Source organism: Ascaphus truei, chromosome 20, assembly GCF_040206685.1.
Source record: "Ascaphus truei isolate aAscTru1 chromosome 20, aAscTru1.hap1, whole genome shotgun sequence".
NCBI classification, from domain to species: Eukaryota; Metazoa; Chordata; class Amphibia; order Anura; family Ascaphidae; genus Ascaphus; species Ascaphus truei.
The window spans coordinates 16045451-16066066 of NC_134502.1; the positions used below are offsets into that span (position 1 = coordinate 16045451).

The window sequence follows — 20616 nt, forward strand, 5'->3', positions numbered from 1 at the left end:
CCTCTGTCACTGCACCTCCATCTGGCTCTGGAGCCCTTTTTACTATTCCTGTATTGACCACCTCCCTCACATAAACAGCCCTGTCACTGCACCTCCATCCTGAACTGCAGCCTCTTCTGCTATTCATACAGTATAACACACACACACACACACACACATAACTTCCATCCTGACTCAGAACCCTTCAGGTCTGAGAGGTTGAACATTGCAAAAGGATGCTTCATTAAATAAATAAAGAAACAGAGCTTTGAATTAAGTGAATGACGAGTGTCTCCTTTTCCCAGGGCCAGCGTTTATCCTGTGCAATTCCCGGAGACATCACATTCATGACCCTACTGTTTTGGGATGTCAGAAAATGCTGCCATTTTTCTATAGGACAATGTGACACTTTATGCTATTCTACACTACACCATTCACGCTGGGGTGCAGCCTCAATAACATCGAACTAAGGGGAATTGTGGAGGATGGAGACATTGTAATTGGTGGGGTTTTACACATTCATGTTTACACAATATACCCCAAGATTAGCTTCACAGAGAAACCAGCCCCTGTAATCTGCAAAACGTAAGATGCATTTCTCTGTAAAACATTTGTTGATGTTATCTTTAAAGTGGTCAGCGACACATACAAGCAAAATGACTTAATGACAGGGACGTTTAATGGGTTAAAGGGTCCGACCCATGAAGGAACCAAGTGACCTAATGACAGAGACGTGTTTTATGGTTTAAAGGGCCTGCCCCACATACAAGCAAAATTACCCAATGAAAGTGACGTGTTTTATGGTTTAAAGGGTCAGTCCCAGGACGGAGAAATGTGACCTAAAAACAGGGATGTGATTAATGGGTTATTGGGTCAGTCCCACATAGGAGCAAAATGACCTACAGTAATGACAGGTATGTGTTTCAAGGGTCAATCCCATGTAGGGGCAAAAAGGCCTAATAACATGGAGGTGTTTAATGGGTTAAAGGAGCAGTAACACGCCGCAGCAACGTTACCGAATGACAGTGAGATTAATGGATTAAATGGCCAGTTTTATGTATAGATATCTGTCTATAAAATGGAGCCCACTTTGCTATCCTCAATCCTGCTGTGCACCACCCTCCCTGCTATTCCAGTACTGACACACCTTACACTTCCTCCATGAACCCTTAAATGTCATTGTGAATTTGTACAATAGAGAGCAGCACTCCAGTGAGTGGTAAGCAATAACATACATTTATTGTATGAGGATCAATGTTTCAGTCCTAACATGGATCTTTGTCATGGCCAAAATGTAGCTCCTCTTAAAATAAATGTACTTTATTGATTAATAAGTCCATCAGAGTGTGCTCTACATTCGCAGTTATACCATTCGATGGAGGATTCCTGTGCACCCATGGCAGATCTCCTTGTTATTATGAGTGCACATACCTTTTACTTTACACTTTAGTATCATGTCATAAATTATCTATACACCCCATTCTTCACTTTTATATATGTCTCATGGTTTGATCCTCTAAATATCCTGAGGGTTCAATTGCCTCATCAGATTTCCCAACCCCCACTCTAACATCTAGGTTCCGTTTCGAGAATTACCAGCGTGTCCAGGCCATGCGGTTTGCCGTGCAGGAGATCAACAGGGACAGTGAGCTTCTAACCAACATCACCTTAGGCCTCCATATCTATGACTCATGCACTGTGCTACAGAGGGCATTAGAAGGAACTCTTCAAGTGCTGACTGGACACGGGCCGCCTGTGCCCAATTACAGGTGCCATCACGGTGTCCCCTTGGCAGCTGTCGTCGGCCACTCTATCTCTACATACAGCATTCTGATGGCTCAGATCCTGGGGCTGTACCGATACCCACAGGTACTGTAAGGTTGAGTTTGCTGTCCATGGTACTGAAAAAATCGTTGGAGCATGAGCATTGCACATACTGTTGTCTGCCAGTGTATTACACATGTAATACCACATAGTCTGCCAGTGTACTACACATGTAATTCCACATAGTCTGCCAATGTATTTACATATGTAATTCCACATGATCTTCCAGTTTATTACACATGTAATTCCACATAGTCTGCTTGTGTATTATACGTGTAATGCCATATAGTTTGCCAATGTATTCCACGTCTTATTCCACATTCTGTTGTCTGCCCGGGTATTACATGTGTAATTCCACATGGACTGCCTGTGTGTTACATGTATAATTCCACATAGTCTGCCTGTGTGTTACATGTATCATTCCACATAGTCTGCCTGTGTGTTACACGTATAATTCCACATAGTCTGCCTGTGTAACTACACTCAATCTGCCAGTTGAATTTTGTAGGGGTCTCTGAATGGGGGGAGTGTTTGTCAACAAAGTGTTTTTTTTACCCTTATCCCACCATGTCCTTATCAGAAAGCCAATAAAGATAGGGAAGTTGGGAAATAGTCTCTGACTGTAGAAACTTGCTGAACCCATAGGAACATCACTCAAAAAATAGCAGTCAGAAGAAATCACACCCCTCCCAAGTCTTACTTTACAAAACATAATTAAAAATACATAAATGTGTCAGTAGTAAAAAAAAAAGGTATAAATCCCATTAAACTTGTCAGTGGAACAAAAGAAAATATTGACCATTTATGATATTAATATATTCTGACAAATACATGCAATGAAAGACTTTAAATAAAAAGTACTATACAAACTTGTCAGTGGAATTAGTTCACTTTGGTCCTTGCAGGGATTGCCCCTTTAAGATCAAGATCTTTACAATATAAATAAATAAATTATTTTCTGCTTGGTAATTGTGATGTGGGACCCTGATCTCTAAGGTGTTGAGATGAATGTGTCCTCAGACCTGGCAGATTTAATCAACACAAGGAAAAAATAATTCAGTGTCTGTAAGACATACTGTACAGTACATATATAGGCAGATCACATGATGTACATAGCGGTAAGAAATATTATTGCACTGGTTAACACAATGCATTTTGTTAAGCCTAATGCAATATTTACCATGAGATTTAATGCAGTGATACATTTCAAAAGTTTGTCCAATGCCAAACTGTTGTAAAGCAAGCACCAAAAACAGTGAAGGAAACTTGTTGAAAGCAATTGGAAATTTTCACTTTGATAAATGTGTTATGCACTATATTTGCTCCAGTTTGGTATCTAGGAGACTATTAAATTTAGCCCCCAAAATCCTGAAACCTATTCAGATTCAGTTTTGTTCACCAACCTCTCTGGCATCTTCCTCTTAACAGATCAGCTTCTACTCAACCAGCTCCCTCCTGAGTGACCGGACACAGTTCCCTTCCTTCTTCAGAACTGTCCCCAGTGACGCCTTTCAGTCCAAGGGACTGGCCGAGCTGGTGTTGCACTTCGGCTGGACCTGGGTGGGACTGTTGGCTATTGACAATGATTATGGGCAACAGGGCATCCATGTCACCAGTAGAGAGGTACTTAAGGCCGGAGCTTGCGTGGCCTTCATGGAGAAGATCATGATAAATCAGCCTGACCGCAATGCTCCACAGATTGCCCGGGTCCTCAAAGAGTCAACGGCCAAGGCTGTGATCATCTTCTCCACTGATTTTGACTTGCCCTTTATTCTGGATGAGATGTTGAGACAGAAGGTGACAGGCAAGATATTGTTGGCCAGTGAAGCTTGGGCTACCTCCACTGTCTTATCAGTGGCCAAATACTCAGGTCTTCTTTCTGGAACATTTGGCTTTGCCCTCCCCAGCGGAACTATCCCAGAGTTTAAAGAGTTCCTCAACAGCATCTACCCATTAATGTCTACGGGAGGAGAGTGGGTGAAGATATTCTGGGAGGAAGCTTTCAGCTGCAAGCTCCTGGACCAGATAAACATAACAGGCTCATCAGGGACTTCAATAAAAGAGTGTACGGGAGCAGAAAATCTAGAAAACATCCATAACCGCTACAATGATGTCTCCGACTTAAGGGCAACCTACAATGTCTATACTGCAGTTCGTGTTGTAGCCAAAGCTTTGCAAGATTTGACCGACTGCCATGAAGGTGAAGGACCATTCTTACATGGAAGATGCTCAAATATTTGGAATTTCCAACCATGGCAGGTAGAAATCTTTAACAAATCACAAAACTAAAGTATTGCCTAATACAGTAAAAAAGAAATGATATTCAACACCTTTTGATGGACCAATATTAGAGATGAGATTATAGTGTACAGAGTTTACCAAAACCTCGTAGATTTCTTCTCTGAGGGTAGTTGCAGCACAGATAAAAGGAAACATATATATTCTCACAACTCCATGTCCACCCTCCTCATCACCTCAGGTAATATATGTTTCCTTCTAACTGTGCTGCCAGATTACACTTGAAGAAAAAATGTATGAGGTTTTGAAATCTCTGTACTTTATGATGTAATCTCTGAAGAAATGTATTGTCGGTATCCTCAACGGTATCCCAGCCTGCAACCAATCTCCATTTCTCCAGTCCACCAATATGGCATCTAGGACTTTGTACTACACGTGTCAAGACACAGAGCATAGCTTTGGGGTAATAGGAAGTGTTATAGGGGTACATACGAAGAGTTATGTTAAATCTGGGCTACTAACAATGTTACCTAAATAGATAATGTCTATTATTTTAACTGAGTTTAACTGGCCTCTACAAAGCTAAATATATGCAAAGACAATGAACATTTGGTTCCTCATTTAAATATAGGCTTACAGTAATGCCATGTGAAGTTAGCACTGCTTTGTGTTAGCTTTAAATAACATGGCGTAAAGCCTGTCCTCACCCAAGGTGGCGTTACTTCTCTCCATTTTTCAATAGTTAATTCATTAGAATAAATAAAGTGAAGACAGGAGAGGGAAATAATATAGTAAATAACAATATGATTATTAAATCATACCTAACTGTGGTCTTACACTTACAGTATCCAGACCCTATAACCATCCTATTTCAGTGTCAAGGTTAGGAGTAATGCCACTACTTGCTATGACCTATGATGTTACATTAAATCCCTACGGTAACCATAACTGACTTACTGTATGGGATATGGATTGTTAGAGGGAACGCCTCTTAAACTTAATGTAACAAAATATTTTATCGACTTCCGAGGATCTACAACCATAGTGAGCAGTTTTAATGGAGTAATAGGAGGAGTTATAGGGAGGGGTTTTAGGGGGCAATGGTAGGAGTTAAATGGAGGGGTTATATAAAACAATGGGAGGAGTTTAAGGCAGATGTAATATGTGGCAATAAGACGAGTGATAGGGAGGGGTTATATGGAGTAAGAGGAGATGTTATAAGGAGGGGTTAATTGGAGCAATACGAAAATCTATAGGGAGCAGTTATTATGGGCAAAAGGAGGCATAATATGGGCCAGTTATATAAAATAAAATAATATGTTGACAACATACCCTAGTTTGGGAGTAAATGACCAGCACCTGGGCAGCAGAGTCCCACTGCTTTTTATGAGTTTTCCTTTGATAACTCCATTGGTTCTCATTCCTTTATGAGCCCCATTGTCTGTAATAACTCTGAGCCTATGTAACATAACAGACCCTCTCTACTCTCTCCGCAGCTCTTGCACTATGTGAAGAAGGTGCGCATGAGAACAAGCAGTGGGAGGGTGCTCTTCTTTAACGAGAACGGGGACCCACCTGCGGCGTATGATATAGTGAACTGGCAACCGAGTCCAGAGGGTGGAACAAAACAGGTCAAGGTGGGCAGCTACGATACCGGAGCTGCCATTGGACAGGTTTTAACCATCAATGCCAGTGTTGTGCATTGGGCGTCAGGTGGAAAGGAGGTAAGATATTGCCATGGAGAGGAGATACATGTATCAGGAGGGGTAATAGGGAGCAGCTGTCGGGGAGACCAGGTTATTAATACACATTCTTACCAGGATCATTCATTGAGCAAAACAAGGTAATTAAATAAATTGTAATTTGCTTGGCAAAAATTTGCTTAGACACAATGTGACGGTAGGGGGTAACCAGGCTCTCAAATAAAGGTAAAGCCTGATTTGGTAACCCCTGATCTGTGTATAAGGGTCCCAGAGAGTTAGCTGTTGGGCCCAGTAACATTTTATATTTCCCATGTACTATGTGTAATCAAAGTATTTTCTGTGTTTTTTCCTCCCTGGGCATGCAATCAAGCAGGGATTGCTAGGTTAGTTTCAAGTTTTTTTTTGCGGAGGAACCATTGTCAGAGATGTCGGATCCGCCATAAATGTACCTGGGAATCATGCCTGATTCTCGGATACATGTAGGCACATTGTCCCAGCAATACTTCCCCTTGAAAATGCAAACATGACTAACCGCTAGGGTACCCGCTGCAGCAAAGCCCAGAAAGGTGAATGGGGCACAGGGATGAAACATCTATTCCTGTAGCTGAGGGAATCCCTAGTTTAAGGGGACTACCTCAGCTAGTGCCCAGGGAGTGGCTACGTGGAGCAATAGAAGGAGTTATATGGACCCATTATACTGCACCGACACACTTTATTCGAGCAAATACCCAGTATGTACATGCCAGATACCTGGAATGCGCCGCTCCTCACCTCTGACAAGCCCCGTTGCGTTTGCCTTCCCAGCCTGGGTTCATGCCTGGCTGACGGGCGGCTGATCTGTTAAATGATAATGATTAGGATTTAATAGGCTGCAATGCTTCGCGTGTCTACCAGATGGCATAAATTCATGAATTGTAATGCAGTATATATATATATACTGTGCAGTATTGCAGCCAGCGGGAATAAAATGCTTCAATCCCTGCCTGGAAAATAACCCAATGCACTCGGGCAGAAAACAGTCACAAACCTCAATACACCCGGGTATACCCGAATTCGTGGGACTAGCCGAGCTCGAATAAAGTGTGTCGCCAGTGTATGACGTAATAGGAGTTATATGTATGGTGGAATTGGCTAATAGGTGGAAACCCTTGACATAAATGTACCTGCTCATTCATTTACTTACAAAATGCCATCTGTGTCCCACTGCAGTTTGATAAAATTACTCAACCTACAGCTTTCAGTGCTTGTGGCAACGTGTTATATCCCAATAATCCAGACCGGACAGAGTTTGGCCATTTTATAGTACTGTATCCCAGTCATATCTGCCTCATATTCACTTAATCGTTCCAAATTATCCTCCAGGTCCCTCTCTCTCTCTGCAGTAGCAGTTGTCCCCCTGGTTTCAGGAAGGCAGCATTGAGAGGGAAGCCGGTCTGCTGCTTCGAATGTGTCCTCTGTCCCCAAGGAGAGATCTCCAACACAACAGGTGAGAAGATCTAAGAAGAACTAGAGAGACAACATAAAGTATGAACATACTGTAGCATGATATATTATCACACTTATTTTTTTTTCTCTTTTACAGACTCTATTCATTGCTCTAAATGTCCGTGGGATATGTGGCCCAATGTTCAAAGGGACAAATGTCTCCCAAAGTACAGAGAATTTCTCTCCTATGATGAGCCATTGGGTGTCACCTTGGCCGCTACAAGTATTTCCTCATCTTTAGTCCCAGTTTTCATGTTTGGACTTTTTATCCACTTCAAAACCACTCCCATTGTCAGAGCCAACAACTACACCCTCAGTTGTCTTCTCCTGTGTTCCCTGTCCCTCTGCTTCCTCTGCTCTTTAGCTTTCATTGGTTACCCCCAAACTGAGAAGTGTCTTCTGCGCCAGGTTGCTTTCGGTATGGTCTTTGCCCTTTGCGTCTCATGTATCTTGGCCAAAACCATCATGGTTGTCATCGCCTTCAAGGCCACCAAGCCTGGTAGCAATCTGAGGAAGTGGACCAGCAATCGGGTCTCTTATATTGTTGTCATTTTCTGCATCCTTATTCAAACTTTTCTCTGCATCTTCTGGCTCTCATTCTCACCTCCCTTCCCAGAACACAACACCCAAACCAAATCTGGGGTCATTATCATTGAGTGTAATGAGGGTTCCCCCATAGTCTTTTGGTGTATGCTAGGATATCTTGGTACGCTAGCTACTGTTAGCTTTATTGTTGCCTTCCTGGCCAGGCAGCTACCTGACAGCTTCAATGAGGCGAAATTCATCACCTTCAGCATGCTGGCCTTCCTCATTGTCTGGGTGTCCTATATCCCGGCCTCCCTCAGTGCACGCGGCAAGTACACCGTGGCCATGGAGGTATTCGCCATCCTGTCTTCCAGCTGGGCTCTGTTGGTCTGCATGTTTATGCCCAAATGTTTCATCATATTGTTCAAACCCAACATGAACTCGAGAGAACATCTCATGGGCAGAGACAGAGGTCGGGCTCACAAGGTCAAATAACTGTAAAAACAGAATGCCTACTCAGACAATAAACCATTTCTACATTCAGCTCTTTGTATACTAATTAAAAAGTAGAAACACAATAAATATATATATATATATATATATATATAGAGAGAGAGAGAGAGAGAGAGAGAGAGAGAGAGAGAGAGAGAGAGAGAGAGAGAGAGAGAGAGAGAGAGAGAGAAACAAAACACAAAGAAGCGTAAGCTCCATAACACGTAACTTTATAAAAAATGGGAATTTTTATTTAAAAAGAAAGTGTCCCTAGGAGATACACTTACAGGATGCTAAAATTACACAAACATTGAAGAGAAATCTGTAAGGGACGTCATCTACATGAGTGGAGGGGTCCGAGAGTGATACTGTGCACCTGATGTTCAAGATGACAGCATATAGTTCCTGCCATGAGTACTGCAGCGTTTCAGCGTCTCCAAGTGCTCAGTGCACTTCAGTGTATAATTCACCGTTTTAAGTGAAGGCAGATCAGCTGAACAAAGTATCAGGAAACTCAGGACCTCCTCCCACACATCCGTCTAAGATGACGTCACCACGTCTCTACGCGTTCCGTCACGTTGCGTGACTTCCTCAGGAGTTATTGGTTAATGAAGAGTAGCTAGTTAGATAGGGAAAAGTCCAAGTAAACAAAGCTACAGTGCTCAAAAGGCTGGAATCAGCCAACTGCTGATTCAACACACAATCAATTGATATATAATATAGTAGAATGTATAATATGCTATAAATTGATAACAAAAAATAAACTAATATAAGTACATACAGGCATACCCCGCATTAACGTACGCAATGGGACCAGAGCATGTATGTAAAGCGAAAATGTACTTAAAGTGAAGCACTACCTTTTCCCCACTTATCGATGCATGTACTGTACTGCAATCGTCATATACGTGCATAACTGATGTAAATAAGGCATTTGTAACAGGCTCTATAGTCTCCCCGCTTGCACACAGCTTCGGTACAGGCCGGGAGCCGTTATTGCTGTTCAGGGCGTGCTGACAGGCGCATGCGTGAGCTGCCATTTGCATATTGGGCGATATGTCCTTACTCGCGAGTGTACTTAAAGTGAGTGTCCTTAAACCGGGGTATGCCTGTACATAATTACACTAACAATATGTATATATAAATAAATAACCACTAACAATAATAAACTATATACAGGCATACACCGCATTAACGTACGCAATGGGACCGGAGCATGTATGTAAAGCGAAAATGTACTTAAAGTGAAGAACTACCTTTTTCCCCACTTATCGATGCATGTACTGTACTGCAATCGTCATATACGTGCATAACTGATGTAAATAACGCATTTGGAACAGGCTCTATAGTCTCCCCGCTTGCGCACAGCTTCGGTACAGGTAGGGAGCCGGTATTGCTGTTCAGAACGTGCTGACAGGCGCATGCGTGAGCTGCCATTTGCCTACTGAGCGATATGTACTTACTCGCGAGTGTACTTAAAGTGAGTGTCCTTATAATATAAAATATTAGTGCCTATTAATTAATGCCATACTAACCTAAACTACTCTATTAAATGTGAAGGTAAATTAAAAATTGAACTTTACTATTAATAATAAGTATTGATTGTGATAGTACAGTAATGTGTTTAAAAAATGTATAATCAATTACAAAATTAATTAAAAAGTATAGACCTATATAGGGAAAGTATACCATAACAGAAATGGAATGAACCATTTGGATTGACAAACTGAGTGGGCTGTGAGCAATTAAGTACTGGAAAGGAAGAACAACAAACCCCAGGGGCATGGGGATGCTACATGGACCCACAAATAGTGGCTCTCAATGCAGCAATATATGGGTATCCCTACTATATCAGTGAAGCCATAACCAAAGCAGGGAGGACACAGACAGCAAAAGAAGAACAGGTTTAGAACAATGTACTCGTATCTATACACTCGTTAAGACCTTTAGGTGAGAGCGTGTCAAGGGAATAAATCCAGAAGGATTCCCTGACACATAGGGCTTTAAATCTATCACCTCCTAGTTTGGTGTTAGGCATAGTCTCAATACCCATGATTTTAAGTTCACTGGGATTTTTCGAATGAACTTGTGAAAAATGCCTAGGAACACTGTGCGCCAGAACCCCCTTGATAATAGCTCGCCTGTCTTCAAGGAATCTGACGCACAGTGCTCTTTTTGAATGACCTACATACTGAATGTTGCACGAACAAGAAATAAGGTACATAACATATGTAGATAAACAGTTGACAGAACTCTTAAGTTGATGCACCGAGTTGTTACTGTGTGAAATGAATGTATCAGACATTAGGAGGTGTTTGCATGTAATGCATCTTGATCTACCACATTTCCTATTCCCATTAACAGGTTGATAGCTACCCAAAATCTAAACAGTATTGCTGAGTTTGCTTGGTGCTAATACATTTTTAATACTCATTGCTTTGCGAAAGATGATGGGTGCTGTAGGGGAAAGTTGATCTTTAAGGTGGGGATCTGAAAGCAAAACCTTCCAATGTCTGTTGACAATAGTTTTAATTTTGTTCGAATAACCGGTAAATTTTGTAATACATTTCACCGTCTCCTCAAAAGAGTTCCTATTTTGAGACTAGATTGTCTGCACCATATTCTTAGTTTTTGATTTCATAAGCAGATCTTGATGTTTAATAGCTCTAACTTTATTGAAAGACTCCTGTATGATGTTATGATTATAACCTTTTTGTCTAAAGTTTTCAATTAGACGTCACAACTGCATCTCAAATGTGTGGTCCGACGAGCAGTTTCTCCTGAGCCTATTAAATTGTCTCAGGGGGATATTTTGTAGCCATTTTGGGTGATGACTGCTTGTCTCATGATGATAGCTGTTAACCTTCACATCCTTGAAATGCATTCATCATCAATTGACAACTCCAAATCCAGGAAAATCGTACATAGAGGGCTAATCTGATGCGTGAATCTGAGGCCAAAATTATTGTTGTTAAATTCATCAAGAAGTTGCTTGAGAGTGCCTCCATCCCCATTCCATATGATAAGAATGTCATCAATATAGTGGCCATAGAACACCAGGCCCGCCAACAGCCGCAAATTGGACCAGATGTCTTTGGTCTCCCAATACCCCATAAAGAGGTTTGCGTAGCTGGGGGCAAACCTGGTACCCATGGCCATACCACAGGTCTGGAGATGGAAGCAATCACCGAAAAAAAATAGTTACTGTATGTTCCAAGATAAAGCCGATAAGGGAGAGAATGAACTGCATTGTGTGTCATGCAAATTTCCATCACCTTCCAAAAAATGCCCAATCGCCTCGAGACCCTTGTCATGTTGAATACATGTGTATAACGAATGGACATCACAGGTAGATTTCCAATGAATCAGAGAGAGAGTCTATGACATGGAGCGTGTCCCTAATATGCGATGGTAGTTGGACCACATAAGGTTGTAAAAAGTGGTCCACATATTTAGACACGCTCGACGTTATATAATCCACCCCTGAAATAATGGGCCTACCTGGTGGGTTCTTGAGGCTCTTGTCACCTTCGGAAGGTGATAGAAAATAGGTATACATGGGTTAGCAATGTATAGGAAGCAAAACTCATTTTTTTTAATGCGCTTTTTTACCAATGCCTGTTGTAACAAAGAGTATAACTCAAATTGATAACCCAGAGTGTGATCATCATTTAACAATTTATAAGAATGATGATCCAATAGCAACCTCATTGCCTCAGCCACGTATACCTCACGATCCTGTACCACAATGCTTCCTCCCTTATCGGCCTGTCTGAAAGTACAGTAATTTGATGTGCCAGAACTTTAAGTTCCTTAAGTGCCTCAGATTCAACCGAATATAAATTGCCCCTAATGTAAGGCGATTCCATACAAATTACTCAAAGTCTTGTAAAACCAGTCTATAGAATGTATCAATATAACTACACCTAGATTGATAGGGGTAGAATAAAGATTTCGGCTTAAATGAGGTCTGTATTACTTTCAATGGGAGAGAATCTTCAATATGATCTAGCCAGTCCTCACTAATCTCATCCATTTGTGGTTAGGGACATGGCAAGTCTATTTGTGAAGCAGATTCCCCCATAAGATCCACCAGATCCCTTAGGCAACCAAAATCCTCCTCACTCAGTTCACAAGACATATTATTATTGGCCTTCGCCGATCTGATAGATAAATAACGTTTACGTGTCAATTTACATACAAAACTATTCAGATCGACGAAGAGATCAAATGCTCTTGGTTTAGAACTTGGGGAAAAATGAAGTCCCTTGGTCAAGAGTGTCATTTGGTGAGTTGGAAGTATGTGTGAGGAAAGATTAAAGATGCCACTGGGATCTGGAATCTTTATTCCTAATCTGTTCTTCTTTTGCTGTACTTGCCTCCCTGCTCGATTTCCTCTTGTCCTCTTTTTAGTCCCTTGGATGTGTTTGATGTCAGGTGATGGTTTTCCCATATTGGAAAAAGTTTCTCCGTCCTTGATTTTTGAGAGTCATATTTCTTTGGTGCATCATTGGTTTTAGATCTTGCCCCTAAATTACCATTATAAACTGTAACATTAACCCCTATTTGGTTATTGGGATTAGTATGGGGATTTGTTTCTGCAAGTTTATCAATTTTGTTATTCGTATGAAATTTTTCCAAATTTTCAATTGATGCATCAATCGGTTCTTTTGGTCTCTCAAAGACTTCACCCATAGAGTCTATCTACCCTAGAGCATTTCCTATAAGACTGTTTTCTAGAGAATTTCTTATTGTACCGGTATTACCTGGAATCATTTGTACGCTTCCAGTTCAAAACCTTACCATTCTCATAATATTCATTGTCCCTGGTTAATTTGTTCGTCTTCCTTTCCATTATCTCACCTACAAAATGTTTCTACTCGTGTATTACAAATAGCTTCTAACTTGACACACTCAGGATCCTCCGCAAAAGTGCGGAGTTCATTTTGTGTTGTATCAATTATAGTTTCTAATGTTTTCAGTTTGTCATCCCTATAATCTACTAAAATCTTCATTAAACATAAGGAACAAAGTTCCAAAGTGTTATTCCAATTTTTAAGAAAAACCTCATCCATATCAAATTATGTTTTTTTTTAAATCCTCGGTATAATTTTCTCATCAATATAGTGTTGGAGGGATAATCTATCCCACCAGTGCCACATCTCTTCCTTGAGACACTTTTCTAATTTAAAAAGCTTCCCCTTCATATCAGGATCATTAGGTAACATAACAGGGTTGGTTTTTGCCATAAACGCATTCCTCCTATTGAACCTCTCAGTTTTAGATTGCATCATGATGGCTAATTTTAACTACTAAACTGCTACAAGGCTAAAAACAATGCAAAGACACACACAAAAAGTAGCGCTACTAAGTAAAGTGTATAAGTGTTAAACTAAAATATAGATACATAAATTAGTGCAATACTAATAAATAAAATAAAATTAATGTAACAAAACTAATAATAAGTGCGATATTCAAGTGATTAATAAAGATAATGCAGTAAACATAACAGTATATAGAGTCCAAGAAGGATAAAGTCCGAGTGTTTCTACTTGATGATAGTTCAAGGTGGGAAAAAAAAAATCCCAACAGCACAATGATCGCAGGAGCTCCTTGCTGCTTTAACAAAGTGGTATAGCCACCCACTATAAACCTAGAGAAACAAAACACAAAGAAGCGCAAGATCCATAGCACGTAATTGAATAAAAAAAGGGAATGTTTATTAAAAAAGAAAGTGTCCCTAGGAGATACACTTACAGGATTCTAAAATCTCTCTCTCTCTCTCATTCAATACTAGTGGCACCATACAACCACTAACTATAGTGTGGTACTGTGCATGACTATGCGTACATAAGAACAAGGAATCTACATCTATTTACTATATCATAGATAGGTCCATAACTAAGGCATATTTCAGTGGTTTTATATGATTTTACTATTCATTTTTTGCATTTAGAAGAGTTGAATATCTATTAAAAATTGTATTGTTTTTGGATTTTTTCCCTCCTGGTTGTTGCAATAAGTATATGCTGGGACTAATCGGTTCCCTTACTATTTTTCATCTTATTATAGGCTGTGTGCAATTAAGTGGGTCTCTTTTTTTGTGACTATCTCTTGGTCATCTGGTATCCATCCAACTCATACCAAACAAGGCATCATACACAGACAGGCTATAAGATACCACCGCAAATGCTCTGACAATGAAGATAGAAACAGGCATCTCACAACCCTGACCGACAAAAGCCCCACGAGAACACCTGCTACAATACAGACAGAAAGAACCTACCACACGCATACCACTAGTGGCCACATACAACCCTACCCTAGAGGGCATACGAAAAATAATCAAAGATCTGCAACCCATGCTGGCAGAGGATGTGACTTAAAAGAAATCTTTCCCAAACCTCCCATTCTTGCATTCCGACAATCACCAAACCTCAAACATAAATTAGTCAGCAGAAAACTTCACAACAAACTTAAAGCCACTGATAATGGCACAACACCGTGCAGCAACAACGCTGCAAACTCTGCAAACATATACACCAGGCCTGCACAACCCGTAAAGTGAAAAGGGCCGAACTGCTCCAAGGAAAAAAAATTGGGCCACACGGGTAAAATCATCATCATCACCACCATCATCATCATCATCATCATCATATCTCCCCCAGCACCCTACATCATCATCATCATATTTCCCCCAGAACCCCTCACTATCAACCTTTGCGATACTCCCCATCTATCTCTCATACCCCCATCTCTCCCCCTCACCCACACACAATACTCCCCCTCCACATCAAACACACAATACCCCCCTCCACATCAAACACACAATACCCCCCTGCACAGCACACACATCACACCCACCCTGCACCTCACATCCCTCTCCCCCCCTGTACCTCACATCCCTCTCCCCCCTTGCACTTCACATCGCTCTCCCCCCTTGCACCTCACATCACTCTCCCCCCTTGCACCTCACATCACTCCCCCCCCTTGCACCTCACATCACTCTCCCCCCTTGCACCTCACATCACTCTCCCCACTTGCACCTCACATCACTCTCCCCACTTGCACCTCAAACCACCCCCCTTGCACCTCAAATCACGCCCCTTGCACCTCAAATCACTCCCCTTCACCTCAAATCACCCCCCATGCACCTCAAATCACCCACCTTTGTACCTCAAATCACCCCCCATGCACCTCAAATCACCCCCCATGCACCTCAAATCCCCCCATGCACCTCAAATCACCCCCCATGCACCTCAAATCACCCCAATGCACCTCCAATGACCCCCCATACACCTCAAATCACCCCCTTGCACCTCACATCACCCCCCTTGCACCTCAAATCACCCCCCTTGCACCTCAAATCACCCCCCCTGCACCTCCAATCACCCATCACCCTCCCCCCTGCACCTCACATCACCCATCACCCTCTCCCCCCTGCACCTCACATCACCCATCACCCTCTCCCCCCTGCACCTCACATCACCCATCACCCTCTCCCCCCTGCACCTCACATCACCCATCACCCTCTCCCCCCTGCACCTCACATCACCCATCACCCTCTCCCCCCCTGCACCTCACATCACCCATCACCCTCTCCCCCCCTGCACCTCACATCACCCATTACCCTCTCCCCCCCTGCACCTCACATCACCCACAGGGCTGCCAACAGATATCATGGGGCCCGGGACAAATGAAAGGAACAACCCTCCCCCAAACCCATAGTGCACACCCCCCCCCCTCCAGAACCAAAAGCGCACCTACCACGAAAAAATATCTTTTAGCACGCAACTTTTTCTTACTGAACTGTTTTCTTTTTGTGATACAGAAAAAAACATTATAATGCAACCTGTTTATTTTTTATATTTTCAACAAAAGACATATGACTGCCTGCCTGGGTGGGTGAGTGGGTGGGTAAATGACAGTGACTGGGTGGGTGAATGGTGGTGGGTGGGTGAATGGCGGTGACTGGGTTGGAGACAGTGACTGGGTGGAAGACAGTGACTGGGTGGTAGACAGTGACTGGGTGACAGGGTGACAGTGACTGGGTGACAGGGTGAGAGTGACTGGGTGACAGTGACTGGGTGACTGGGTGACAGGGTGACAGTAACTGGGTGACAGGGTGACAGTGACTGTGACTGGGTGACAGTGACTGTGACTTTTACAGTGACTGGGTGACAGTGACTTAGTGACAGTGACTGGGTGACAGTGACTGGGTGACAGGGTGACAGTGACTGGGTGACTGGGTGGGTGACAGTGACTGGGTGACAGAGTGACAGTGACTGTGTGGGTGGGTGACAGTGACTGGGTGGGTGACAGGGACTGGGTGGGTGACAATGACACTTGACAATGACTTACCTTGACCGGGTGGGTGCAGCTTGCCGCCGGACACTTTCCCCGCCTGCCTCCGATATCCCTGCGGCAGCTGCCCGGTATGGGAGGTGGGCTTGGGGACGCGGTCTTGGGGGGGGCGCGGGCACGGGGGGGAGCGTGGGCTCAGGGGGGGCATGGGAGGTGAGCTCGTGGGGGGGGGGCATGGAAGGTGAGCTCGGGGGAAGCGGGAAGCTGGCCGTGGAGGGAAGCAGGCCACAGGAAGAGCTGGTTGCTACTTCCCCCTCCATCCCATGTTGGGAGCAAGGGGGGGAGCGGATCCACAGGAGGCTGGTACTTCCCCCTACGTCCCACATTGGGAGCGGGGGGGGAGGGAGCAGGGGGGGAGCGGGCCCTGCGTATGTGCGCCGGGACAGCGGGGAATCGCCGCCATTTTTTATTTATTTATTTATTTACTTAACTGGTGCCCGGCCGGAGTCATCGCGGATCCCACAGCCAGTTACAACCATGGAACTCTCAATGTTAAAGGATCATACTGCTGCACATCCAGGAACGTGGTGTATATGATTCAGTGCAACAAATGTGATCAAGGTTGCTACATTGGGGAAACCAGCCCAAAACTACAAGGCAAAATGAATATGCACAGACACTCCATACTCCATCACGAAGAAGGAATATACTGCTCACCTGTGAGTCATCATTTCTCACAACAAGATCATTCCATAAATGATTTAAAAATCAAAATTCTCAATGGAATGTCTAAACGCACCCAAGAACGGAAAACATTTGAACTCAGAATGATAAGACTCTTTGACACCAAAACCAAAGGACGTAATGTGGATATGGGTTTTCTCACACCCTATCAAAATTGTTTGTAATTATCCTGCTTGCCTCTATTCTTATCCACACTCCCCCCCACCCAGCATCCCTCCCCCTCGATACCTTTCCGTGTCACCCTCCCTTGGCTTCAAACACTTTTAACATCCTACCTTATCTACAGTACATATCTGGGTTTTTTTCTACACTGTTTTAGCCATAGATTCCTTTGTATATCTGTATTGCAGACCTGAAGAAGAGAGGAGAACTCTTGAAAGCTTGTCCTATGACATTATATATATATATATATATATATATATATATATATATATATATATATATATATATATTTATATATATTTATTTATATTAAATATATATTATATATGTTAAAAATGGTTATTGAGGCAAAAAGTGACACTGTGTGCTCATTTGCATGTCATTTCCCAGAATCCCTTGCTGCAGTGGAAGTGCTGTATGCTGGGTGATAATGGGGAAAGGCGGAGTTGCAGACCTGCCTAAGACATGGTGATGAGCATACAGTTATATTTGCATATTTGCTTTCCTGTGGAGGGTTTTTGTCACTTTTTTTACTCACCATAACTTAACTCAGTATTATGGTTTAGCCTATCCCATAGCCTCTCTTGCATTCCCAGTAAAATCAACCCCACACTGATGAGACCCATCAAGGTCGAAATGGCTGTCTGTGGGTGGTTTTCTGGGTATGCACCTTAACCCTGGCTGTTCTCAAAGCTGTGACCATGCAGCAAGCTTAAGCCTATAGGGAACCATGTTAAAAATGGTTATTGAGGCAAAAGTGACACTGTGTGCTCATTTGCATGTCATTTCCCAGAATCCCTTGCTGCAGTGGAAGTGCTGTATGCTGGGTGATAATGGGGAAAGGCGGGGTTGCAGACCTGCCTAAGACATGGTGATGAGCATACAGTTATATTTGCATATATATATATATATATCAAACACACAAAAAGGATGTTGCTCACACTATATATATATGGTTAAACCAGACCCAAAAATTAAACAGACTACCTTGATATAAAGTATAAATCAAGATAATCTATAGTAAAGTAACTAAGGGAAACGGCTGGTGCTAGGGTATAAAGATAATATAAAACACACAAAAGACTAAGACAATCCCCAAAAGTAGCACTCTAAATATTCCATGAAATAACTAATCAAATATAGAAAAAAGACTTGGATTCAAAGTCAAAGTAGAAAAAAGGAAATGATTTTAATAGCGACCAATAAGACACACTAACATTAAAAACATAAACACACTAAAGGCAGCAAAAATATATAAGAGCTGTGACTGACAAATAATAAAGAAAGATTACGCTAAAAAATGAACCAATAACAAAAAATGTATCAAAAAGTATTATAATAAACCTAACAGCTACTGTCGCGGCCGAGTTTATTCTAACATTTGCCCGGTCTCGGCCGTGACAGATACCGGGCGCGCCGAGTTGTCCCGCACGCGCGCCGGAGCCTCGGAGGATCGGTCCTCCGATCGAGGCATCCCCCTCCCCTCTCCGGGTCCCCCGGAGCCCCCCACCGCCATCCCCCACATCTCGGGACACCAGGGCTCCCCTCAGGGAGCCCTGGGCATGCTCCCGATGAAGCGTGACCGCGCACGCCGAGGGAATTCAATGACAAAGCCTGGAAACCTCGCGGCTTGCGGCTCTAGCCGTGTAAGAATAAACTGTGTCGCCACTGTATATAAGGTGATACAAATAAGCTAAATGGAACAAATATCCCCTAGAGACCCTAGCTGCAGAACATATAGCTGAACTCAGGGCACAGGGGAAGACTCTAGGCAGCAGAGGAAGTGATACTCAGCTGTCAATGAAATGTCAATGAGTCAGTCCAAAGGAGTGTTACTCTGACTTATGTAGAAATCGTTCATGCAGTCCACAGGAATAGCACCATGATACTAAAGTCACGCTAACAAAATCAATAATAGCTGCCGATGGTGAACACTCTACGCGTTTTGACCGTGGGGGGCTTCATCCCGGAGTGGTAAAAGAGTAGTGGAGGTGTGCTAGGCTTTATACTGTGTCCAATTCATGTCGGCATAAATTTATAAACCGAGCAATTACTGCATTTGGAAAAACTTTTTCTTCTGATAGTAAGAAATGTCTCACTGGTATGAGGGGTATCATGACTGTGTACCAGACGATCTTGTAAATTCGGTGAAAGTCTGTTTGTCAGAGTAACCTTATCGCCCAATGTGTCCTTGAGTTCTCCATCGGTACAAAGGACGGGCCAATGCTTTTGGAGAATAGATTTAAGTTCTCGCCGTCTGTCATTGTAGGTTCCAATGAATCGAATTTTGGAATCAATTTTTTTCTTTTTAGGTTGTAACAATGTTGTACGTTCATTCATTATACTGTGTTGATACCCCTAATGGATGTTTTTTCTACTATATCCTCTAGATAAATCTCTCCTTCATCTCTGCTGCCCTAATTTCAAAGCACCCCTCTGTAGAACAATTGCGTTTTAATCTAATAAATTCGCTACGAGGAATGCCCTGAATTTGATGCTGCTGGTGGAAGCTGGAAACGTGTAAAATTAAATTGGTAGATGTTGACTTCCTAAAATTATCAGTCCCCACATTTCCACTAGAATCAATAAAGATGTTAGGGTCTAGGAAATCTATTGATGTGGGACTAAATTTGCAGGTAAGTCGAATGTTATGTTCATTGTGGTTGAGTACATCGACGAAACTCCTAAACTCAACGGCACAATTTGATTCATTATTTCATGGTATATTTAGAGTGCTACTTTGGGGATTGTCTTAGTCTTTTGTGTGTGTTATATATATATATACCACACTGATATGCCCCCCATGTACCTGCACCAAACGGACGTCCCCCCCTGTACCTGCACCACAATGTGATGTTCCCCCCTGTACCTGCACCACACTATGATGTCCCTCCCTGTACCTGCAGCACACTGTGATTCCCTCCCCCTGTACCTGCACCACACTGTGATTCTCTCCCCCTGTACCTGCAAAACACAGTGATGTCCCTCCCTGTACCTACAGCACACTGATGTCCCCCCCTGTGTCTTCACCACACTATGATTCCCTCTCTTTAATCACTCTGCTCTGCACCGGTCACAGGTCTCCAGCCTGCCTCATGCCCATCATACCCAGGCCCGGCGCAGCTGACATCATGCGACGTAAAAACCAAGCTCTGCCGAC

General features: G+C 42.8%; 1 protein-coding gene across 1 annotated transcript; it reads left to right on the plus strand.

Annotated features, from left to right (window-relative positions):
- Window positions 1-391: 391 nt before the first annotated feature.
- LOC142470944 (extracellular calcium-sensing receptor-like) lies at window positions 392-8249 on the plus strand. The gene is made up of 6 exons (XM_075577750.1): window positions 392-564; window positions 1557-1848; window positions 3232-4062; window positions 5538-5765; window positions 7107-7230; window positions 7327-8249. The coding sequence occupies exons 1-6, from the start codon at window positions 392-394 to the stop codon at window positions 8247-8249; spliced, it is 2571 nt and encodes an 856-aa protein (XP_075433865.1).
- The last annotated feature ends 12367 nt before the right edge of the window (window positions 8250-20616 follow it).